Below are 10,472 nucleotides of genomic sequence, written 5' to 3' on the forward strand. Positions count from 1 at the left end.
GCCTTTAGGAAAAAACGATCGGCTCATACGTAGAACCAAACCGAACACAATGAATTACGGTTTGGTATTCAATATATACAATGACCACCAGAGTGCCTAATTAAGGGATGACAATGGCGCGCGGCGGGGAGGGTTGAGCTTAACCCATAAAAATTTTAATCCGCTCCGCATAACTTTTTTTTTCAACACCGCCCCACATAGATCCGCTCCACATCCCACATAATTTTTTAAATATTTTTTTTCTAGTTAAGTTTGATAATAAAAATTAATATTCCCTCCGTTTAAAAAAAAGCGACTTAGTTTGACTTGACGCGAAGTTTAAGAAAACGAAGAAGACTTTTGAATCTTGTCAAATGTACAAAATTGCCCTTTAATCTTGTGGTGTTAAACATGTCACGTGGAAAGGTGAAAGTAAAATGTTACCAAAAAAGAAAAGAGATCATTCTTTTTTAAACAAACTAAAAAGGAAAGGTAGTCATTCTTTTTGAAATGGAGAGAGTACATTTTTTCATTAAGTTGTATGTCATCATGACAAGCAATGTGGTTATCAAGAAAGTTGATCCAGAGGCATTTACTATTTCATGTACTATTGGGATGCTTCAATTTGCCAAAGCTTTCTGTGACTTGGGGGCAAGTATTAACTTGGTGTCGTATGCCATTTTCAAACAACTTGGGCTGGGCAAACTTAAATTTACAACAATGCGTCTCCTCATGGTTGATCGATCTATTAAGCATTACGTTGGCATCCTTTATGATATTTTGGTGAAAGTTGATAGGTTCATTTTTTTGGCCTACTTTGTTATTTTGGATTGTGAGATTAACACTGAGGTACCTATTATATTAAGTAGGCCGTTTTTGGCTACCGGAAGAGTCCTTCTGGATGTTGAAAGTGGTGAAATGAAATTTCGAGTAAATGATGAGGAGGTTACTTTCAATGTGTGTAAATCGATGAAGCAACCGAGTGACATTCATGTAGTTTCAACCATTGATGTGATTGATGAGGCAATGACTAGTGTAAGTGAGGTGTTTTGTGTGGGGGAACCTCTAACTATCATCCTTTCAAATCATGAATAGGAGGAAGTTCAAGGTTATGATGAAGTTGTGGATGCTCTATCGGGTTTGGGTTCTGACTCAAAGAACCCATTGAAGCTCGACATTGATCTTAAAAATTGAGAAAGTCCCCCCGCTAAACCATCCATCGAAGAGCCACCAAAGCTTGATTTGAAAGTTCTCCCATCCCACCTTCGGTATGTATTTTTAGGGGAAAATAACACCTTGCACGTCATCATTGCCGCTGACTTGCTTGAATGGCAAGTAAAATTACTTGTTGATGTGCTGTAACGATACATTAAAGCCATCGGATGGACAATTGCTGATCTTTTGGGGATTCCCCCGGAATTTGCACTCATTAAATCCAATTTGATAGTGAATGTAAACCAAGCACTGAGAATCAAAGGAGGCTAAACTCACTGATGCAAGAAGTGGTGAAGAAATAAATCATCAAGTGGCTTGATGCGGGTGTGGTATACCCCATTGCGGATAGCAAATGGATGAGTCCGTGCAATGTGTACAAAATAAAAAGAGTAATTACGGTAGTTCCAAATGTAAAAGGGGAACTTGTGCCTCTAAGATAGGTTACCGGGTGGCGTGTATGTATAGACTACCGGAAATTGAATATATGGACTGAGAAAGACCATTTTCCTATCTCGTTTATGGATCAAATGCTTGATAGGCTTACATGGAGTGAATGGTATTGCTTTTTAGATGGTTATTCCGGGTACAACCATATTCCTATTGCACCGGAAGATCAAGAGAAAACAACTTTTACATGTCCTTATGGAACATTTACTTTCAAGAGAATTCCTTTTGGGTTGTGCAATGCTCCGACAACTTTCCAATGATGTATGCTTTCTATTTTCGCAGATATGGTTGAAGACTCAATGGAGGTCTTTATGCATGATTTTTCGATTGTGGGTGATTCATTTGAAGCATGTCTTGAACACCTTGGGAAAGTGCTACAAAGGTGCGTTGAAACCAATTTTGGGAAAAATGTCATTTCAGGGTGAAAAAGGGTATTGTTTTGGGGCATAAAATTTTAGGAAAAGGAATTCAAGTGGATCAAGCTAAAGTTGAATTCGTTGCCAAAGTACCTCCTCCTATTACGTTAAAAGGAATCTGGATTTTTCTAGGCCATTCGGGTTTTTACAGGCGGTTTATAAAAAGGTATTGTTTTGGGGCATAAAATTTTAGGAGAAGGAATTCAAGTGGATCAAGCTAAAGTTGAATTCATTGCCAAAGTACCTCTTCCTATTACGTTAAAAGGTGTCTGGATTTTTCTAGGCCATGCGGGTTTTTAAAGGCGGTTTATAAAAGATTTTTCCAAGGTAGCTCACACTCTTTGTAAGTTACTAGAGAAGTAATCTACCTTTAACTTTGATGAAGCTTGCTTAAAAACATTTTTGTGCTTGAAAGAAAAACTAGTGTCAACTCTGATCATTGTTGCCCCAATTAGAGTATTTCGTTCAAATTCATGTGTGACGCTAGTGGTGTTGCGTTGGGAGTTGTTCTTGGTTAATGAAAAGGCAAGCTATTCCACATGGTTTACTATTCTAGTAAAACCTTGAATGTAGCTATTCAGGGAATGTGCAGATCATATAATTAGAAGGTGTGTACCGGAAGTGGAAATAAATGCAATTCTCGATGCTTGCCACGCTATGCCAATTGGTGGACATCATAGCGGGGTGTGCACAACCGCCAAAGTGCTTCAAATTGGATATTATTGGTCATCACTATACTAAGATGCTCATTCTCTCGTTAAACAATGTATTCAATTCCAAAATAAAGGAGGAGTATCAAGAAAGCATGAGTTACCTCTTAATCCCATCCTAGAGGTAGAATTCTTTGATGTTTGGGGAATCAACTTCATGGGACCATTTGTGAGCTCTTTCGAAAAAAAGTATATATTGGTGGCAATTGATTACGTCTCAAAATGGGTAGAAACTGTAGCTTTTCCCAACAATGAAGGAAAGAGTGTTGTGCAATTCTTGAAGCGATATATTTTCGCAAGGTTTGGTACCCCACGTGCTATTATCAATGATGAAGGGTCTCATTTTTGCAAACGGTTGTTTACTTCGTTGTTGAGAAAATGTGGAGTTAAGCATAAAGTTGCAACCCCCTATCATCCACAAATAAGTGGCCAAGTTGAAATATCAAATAGAGAAATCAAGGGAATTATGGCAAAAAAGGTCAATGCAAATCGGACTGACTGGTCTCGGAGATGATGCTCTCTGGAGTACCATACTACTTTCAAGACTCCAGTTGGCATGTAACCATACCGATTGGTATTTGGAAAGTCCTATCACTTGCAAATCGAGCTTGAACACAAGGTACTATGGGCATTGAAGACGTTAAACCTGAATTGGAAGATGCTTCAAAAGGTAAAGTCAATCAACTCCATGAATTGGAAGAGTTTCAGCTGAGGAAGTATGAGAGTTCAACCATTTATAAGGAGAAAATGAATAAATGGAACGATGCAAAAATCCTCCGACGAGAGTTTAAAGTTGGTGATCTTGTTTTCTTTTTAACTCTCGTTTGAGACTCTTCTTGGGTAAACTCAAATCAAAGTGATCAGGCCCGTTTAAGGTCCCTCGAGTGTTCACAAATGGGGCAATTGAGGTTGAAAGCAAAGAAGGATCGATATTTAAAGTAAATGGGCAATGCTTGGAGCTTTATTTTGGAGAATGTCTTGATATCTCGGTAATTAAAGTGGTGTATTTGGAAGATGCTTGAGATTTGGTTTACACAATTAAATTCTTTTTGTAAGGTCATTTGTAATTCTTCGATTCCACGCGGTCGACTTTCTATTAATAGTTTTGGGAGCGTTTCCACGTCATGCCACAATGCTAAATAAGGAACTTCTTGGGAGGCAATCCAGGTTTTGGTCCTTTTTTGAATAACGTTTGTTGAATGTGTAGGTTGATATCCTCATTTTTGACATAATGCCAAATGGGTGGTGGACTGACCCTTTCGGCGAATCGCCAATCAGGCCTTCTGATCGTCTATTTTAAGGCCTTCTTTGGGACTTGTTTTGGAAAATTTGGCGAGATACATGACTTTTTGGTGCTTCACAGAACCAGTCAGCGAGCCGGCTGAGCTCGCTTTTTTGCTCAAACTGGAGAGTCATCTTTCTGTAAGTTTCGACGAGCCATCTTCAGCTCGGTGACTCACCGAATGGTTCGGCGTATCTGGCAACTTCTCGCCGACTGGGCATGAATTGAAGAGTTTCTCCTACTCTAATCTTTTCATTTAGTGATCATTACTCTTCTGTTTTGCTAGTTGCAGTAGTTATATTTGCATTGAGGGCACTGCATAAGTTAAGTTGGGGTATTTTGTTGAGTTGATCATGAATGTTGGTTTTTTATCCGAATTAAAATTTGCCTCTTGATTTTTGTGTTTGTAAATGTGTGGTTATTCTCTTGCATATTTGAGTATCGATTGCGATCAATACTGATGACTTGAATAATTCTCTTGATTGAACGATATGTTTGTGCAATTCCAATGAGGAAAAAATTTAGTTGCATAAGTCATGTGTGAACTCTTAGCATCTCATTCTGACTAGTCGATTGTTGAAATGAGTCTTGTGATGATCGTTGCACACGAGCTAAATTTGTAGAATCTTGATTGACGATTGTGTTGAATGCCGTGTGTGGTGAGATTTTCTTGAAATATGTGCTTGGTGATACCTAGAACTTGCCCTGTTGGTCTAATTGACTAATGTAGGTGAATGATAGGGATGCTCTTAGGCACAAATTTTGGAGAGTGACCAAATTGCTATTATACCTCTTTGTGACCACCTTGTGAGAGTGTGAACCTAGCTTGGCACCATTTGAGCCTAACCTTTTCTTTATATGAAACATGAACAAATTTTACCTCTTTCCTTCCCACCTAAAACCTTCATGAAGCATTGGTCAGTTTGAATAGCCATGGCTAAAAGCCTAAGTTGGGGGTGTGGTGAAAAATGAGGAAAGTCCAGAAGTTTGTGAAAAAGTTTTTGAAAAATTTACCCTTGAGGATTGTGTTGAAAAATATGGAATTTCTCCATACAACAAAAGAAAATAAAAGCAAAAGAAAAAAAATGATTGAAAAGGAATGTTGCAATGAAACTTGTCCATGGATAAAAGAAAAGGGGTGTCCAATGAGTCATATAAGACTATTTGTGCTTGAAAGAACTTATGGTGGATTGTGAAAATCAAGAAAAGTGAAAGAAAAGGAAAGGAAGTGAAATGCAAGCCATGTTTTATGAAGGTAGAAGTCACTAAGCCAAAATAATCATACATTTACCCTCAACCCCGTTACAAGCCTTGAAAGACCTTAGTGATCTTGATTGAGCTGAATGTCATGTTGATTGAAAAATACGGGCAAACCTATGGGTAGAATCATGCATGTGTTTATCTTTTAGAGTGTGAGAGTTGATTTTGATTCCTTAATTCTTAAATTTTGATGAGCTATGTGTGGGCATGGAGTCATTCTTGATGCGAGGGCATTCAAATACTTATGTTGAGCTTTAATTTGCATTTGAAGCAATCATTGTGAGGTTGACCTCTATTTGATGATGACTAGTCACAGTTTGAAAGTTGTAGTGCACAATTGAACATTACATGGGTAGTTTGAACCTCGCATGCATTCATGTTGAGTCTCAAGTAGCACTGTTTGTATACATCTATGTTGAATTGATTGATCTTGTGTTTTACTTGAGGACAAACAAAAGTTTAAGTTGGGGGTGTTGATGAGTCGTGAATTTCGACTCATTTAGGGCTTACTATTCAAAGTTTTAGTGTCCTCAATGCCTATTTTATGCTTTAAACTGACGTTAAAATGCTAATTTGCAGCAATGAAGTCAAAAGAGCAAGGCAAGGACATTACGGGGCAAAAATGAGCGAAAAAGCTGAAGAAGTTGAAGGAAAGCAAGGCTGGTACTCGTCAAAGTAACTCGGCGAGTCGCCGAGTGGACCTCTAGCTTGCCCAAAGTTCCAACAGGCCAGCCCATGGACAAGACCAACTTGGCGAGAACATTGATGGTTTGGCGACGTTCTGAATGGATCAACGATATCGATCTCGATCGCGTAAAGTCACATAAAAGAGATGGTGAAAGACCAAGCCAAGAAGACGATGGGAAGGAGAATTCGGCGTATCGCCGACCAAGTCAGCGAAGACCGACTTACTCCACCGAGTGACTCCAATGCTGAAATTTTGGGAACGTATAAATGCAATTTTCAAAAGAAGAAAAGGAGCCCCCACATTGTCCAGTTCTGGGGTTTTGATCCTAAACATTCTAAACACTGTTCTTACACTTTTTGAGTAGAGACTTAGGGTTTGTTTGATTTTTAGCTTCAATTTGAGCATTTAGAGACTTGTGGATTGTTGCCCAACATGATGGAAATTATAGTTGATAACGATTTCTTGTTCTTTATTATGTTTGGCTAAAAACCCCATTCTTGGGGATGTGATTATGTAGTTGAATGTTTCAATTAGCTTATGGGGGTTGGTATTTACTAACTTTATTATTTATTTGAAGTGGGTTCAATTAATAATTTGAGTTTTAACTGATGAATTGTAGTTGCAAATACAATTCTAGTTCAGTTCTCTAAGCTTGCTTGAGAAAGGAGTTCTAGAGTTAAGACTTTTAGTTGATGATTGTGTTGTTGCGGATTTAGCTTGAGAAATTGGGTTCGAATGCAATCCTACAAATCTAGCTTGAAAAGTAGATTGATTAAGGAATTGGGTTGTTTTTATGTGTTGTGCTTGTTGAGGTGCGAAAGAACTCGCTTGATTCGTGATAGTTGATTGAGAAATGATGGTTGCACCTAAAGCCTAACCTACCCACTGAAGTTCAATGAATTTTAGTAAATAATAATCACCCATTTAGCGAAATTGGCATTCAATTTATCACTCTCGAGAAATTCTCTCTACTTGTTTACTCCCGATTATTTGTAGTTGTTAATTATTCACCCAAATCTCCCCATTTGACATTAATTGTCAAACCCTTGTCATTTACTTTATTGTTGCGAAAATGTCTACAACTACAAACGATTAGAACACCATTCTACTTTGTAATTGAATTCTTTACCGTATCACTCCTTGTGGGATCGACTCCAACTCTTAGTAGGGTTTATACTTGTTAGAGACTGCCTACACTTAGAATCGGATGAAGTGTAGTTAAGCGTTATCAAAAACCAATGTTCATAAGAGCAACATATCCTAGGAACCTATAAGACACAAGCATTAGCAACAATTCATATTAATTTATTTCCAATCCCTACTTACTAATTGTTGGAGAATCTTCAACATACAAATTCAAAGTTGCATTTACGTCACAACAATATGTACATGAAAAAATGTATTATCTTATTGTTCGGTCCATAACCAATGCATCAATAATAAGTCCAAGGCCTTGTGAGACTAATAAACTAGTTAACCATGTGAGAGTCTATACATACGTGAAAATCTTCCTTTTTTTGGTAACAAAATATTAGATATAGAAATATCAAATAGTTTCAGTTTTCATATTGAACATCAAGTAATAGATTAAAAATTGATGCAAGCAAATACTTTATGCAACCCTTTTTTTTATTATTTTAAATAAAGTCATGTACCATATATATATATATATATATATATATATATTATTTTATTCGAATACATTAACCTTAAGAAGCAAAATGAACGATACAATATAGAAGTAGAAGGGTGGTTGCCTTATCCCAAAGCTCACAGAAAAGGTACTATGACCAAAAAAAGATTCTACAAAGCTCCTTATAAGCTCAAAGATCTTAACCTATACTTTTTCTTTTATTCTTGATTCTTAATTTAATCTCATCAGATTTCTTCATCAAGAGTTCTGGATTTTATAACCGGACAAACTTCTAGGGAATAAAATGTCTTTCCCCTATTATATTTATATGCGGTCCTAACCTTGCTTTCATTTATCAATAGGGCCCTGCCCTGGTCGATCACTTTTCTGGGCCGGGAACGATAAGTGCAAGTCATAAAAAAGAAATCTTTCTTTTCGCATCTCAAATAGTTTCCCTTAACAGTTCATGCAACATATTATAATATAAAGATGTACATTTTTAAAATTTATAACTCTTAATGGGTTAACGACCAAACAATTAAGGAAAATGAGTAAATCATAACACACACAATCAATACGCTAATAAATCCATTTTGCAATTGAATTATTAGTTATGATTTAGTTTTGAATCTTCTTCTCTAGCTTGCCTCACTCCAAGGGGAACTGAATCCATATCAAGCATGATAGTTTCTACTTTTCCACTAATTCAATTTCTCTATTTAGTTATATATGGGTTCCAACTAAATTTAATGAATTTTCAATATAAATATAGGGTTGAGGTAAAAGTTGTTGGATTCCTGAGAATCCTCCATTCAATATCATGCATTCGCTTCTACACGATAACATTGTATAATTTAATAGACTCTGAATAAAATGTTAAGTCCAAAACTGCAGAAAAAATTTGACTTTTCATTCAACAAATAAAACCCTCTTTTTCATACACGTTAGCTACGACATTTTTTTACATTTCATCACAAAGGTAGGATTGATTACAAACTATTTATAGATGTGGTGACATGGTCTATTCAGGAGGAGGTTCCATGGTATATGCTATGTGTGGACTGTTGACTTGTTATATTCTGAATAATGTCAACTCGCAGGAATCAACACAAAATAACCTGGGAATCATGAAGACATTATGGAAAACAATACAGAGAAGAAGCTTACGACAGTCAGGATCCTAGTCAGGATTCGTGAAGTAATACATGGAAGGCAAGAGATCTCAAGTCATGAAGTACAAACAGTTGAAGAAGGAAATAAAATATATGTAAATGAATCAACCAAGATTCATGGAAGAAGATCGGCCAAGATTCAAGGAAGAATACATCAGCCAAGAATTAGGGAAGGGATTGAAGATCAGCCAAGATTCAAGGAAGATCATCTAACAAAGGAAGGAATTGATTTAATCATGCACATATCTGATATGGACATGATTCAACAAATCAATTAAAATAAAATCAAGGAATCATCTTAAGGATCCTTGATTTACAACTCCCTTGGGTTTCCGAAATAGAGCAGCAACCATCCACATCTATATAAACCTTTTTTGGTCTTAGTTATGAAGTACACAACTTCACTTGAGCTTATAGTGCAATCTTATTTTATCTTTCATAAAGCTTTGTAATCACTGAGTGAGATAATTGAAAAGAAAAGAAAAAGAAAGATTGAGCGCAGGTTTACAAGTAGAGGAAGTGTCAAGGTAGAACATCTGATTTGCATATCAGAAAAGATCAATTTACAGAAACTTGTATATCCGAAGTTCACTTCAAAGCTCTAAAGGAAACCCTTGAAACCCAAGGGAACTGGATGTAGGCACCACATCGGTGTTCCGAATCGACATAAAAACTCTCTGTGTTTTTACTTACTGCAAATTAGTTTTACTGTTTATCTATTCTACTAACGTGCAGGTGAGTCGACTGACCATTACAGAAAGTCAACTAAAGGAAATTTTAATTCACCCCCCCCCCCTTTCTTGATTTTCAATTGGTATTAGAGCAGGTCTAACAATTTACGTGTTTAACCATACGTGAGCAAAGATCCAATGACACACTATCAGATTCTTAGTGCTCTACTTGAAGACAGACATTCTTCACATCGACCACCATACTTCAATGGACAACATTACTCTTACTGGAAAGATAGATTCAGAATCTTTGTCTCTTCAAATGATCATCAAGCATGGATAGTGATCAAAAAGGGCCCAAAGCGTATTCCTGGATTGATTAAAAGATATGGCACTGAGAAGCCATTTGATCCTAAATCATTCGATATCACAAAAAAAACAACATGAGGTAACTCAAACTAATGCTAGAGCTATAAGTTTGCTATATTGTGCAGTGAGTGGAGCTGAATATGACAAGATATCGACATGTGAAACTGCGAAAGAAATGTGAAACAAGATAGAAGTGACTTATGAAGGAACCACCAAGGTAAATGAAGCTCGGATCAGTTCACTGGTAAATGAATATGAACTGTTCAAAATGGCCGAAGATGAAAACATAGAAACAGTGTTCTCAAGATCAGTAAAATTGTGTGCGAACTCAAATCACTTGGAATGGTGTATTCAAATGGATTACAAGTTAGAAAACTTGTTATAAGTCTTCACAAAGCTTGAGAAACTAAAGCTGTCATTCTTGAAAATGGAGATCTACAGAAAATAACGTATGGTGAACTTCGAGGCAACTTGATGGCTTATGAATAGAACCATATTAACAAGTACAACAAAGATGATAAAAAAATATTATGGCATTCACAGCCGAGACATCTTTTATTGGAGAAGAAGCCGATGAAAATCAAGACGAAGGAATGGCTCTTATAAATCGAGGAGTGAGACAAATGCTTA

The 10,472-nt window shown here is 36.7% G+C and overlaps 1 protein-coding gene across 1 annotated transcript; it reads left to right on the forward strand.

Annotated features, from left to right (window-relative positions):
- Positions 1-528: 528 nt before the first annotated feature.
- On the forward strand, positions 529-1,173 carry LOC125873682 (uncharacterized). Its single transcript, XM_049554558.1, has 2 exons — positions 529-1,014; positions 1,075-1,173. Exons 1-2 carry the CDS (start codon positions 529-531, stop codon positions 1,171-1,173), a joined length of 585 nt encoding a protein of 194 aa, XP_049410515.1.
- The last annotated feature ends 9,299 nt before the right edge of the window (positions 1,174-10,472 follow it).

The sequence above is a fragment of the Solanum stenotomum genome, chromosome 8, assembly GCF_019186545.1.
Source record: "Solanum stenotomum isolate F172 chromosome 8, ASM1918654v1, whole genome shotgun sequence".
In the NCBI taxonomy this organism is placed as follows: domain Eukaryota; kingdom Viridiplantae; phylum Streptophyta; class Magnoliopsida; order Solanales; family Solanaceae; genus Solanum; species Solanum stenotomum.

Excerpts from the sequence above, each read along its gene's own strand:
- LOC125873682 (XM_049554558.1), top strand. The coding sequence starts at position 529 with ATGACAAGCAATGTGGTTATCAAGAAAGTTGATCCAGAGGCATTTACT. Across the intron at positions 1,015-1,074 it reads TTGATGAGGCAATGACTAGT|GAGGAAGTTCAAGGTTATGA; the intron begins GTAAGTGAGGTG and ends AATCATGAATAG.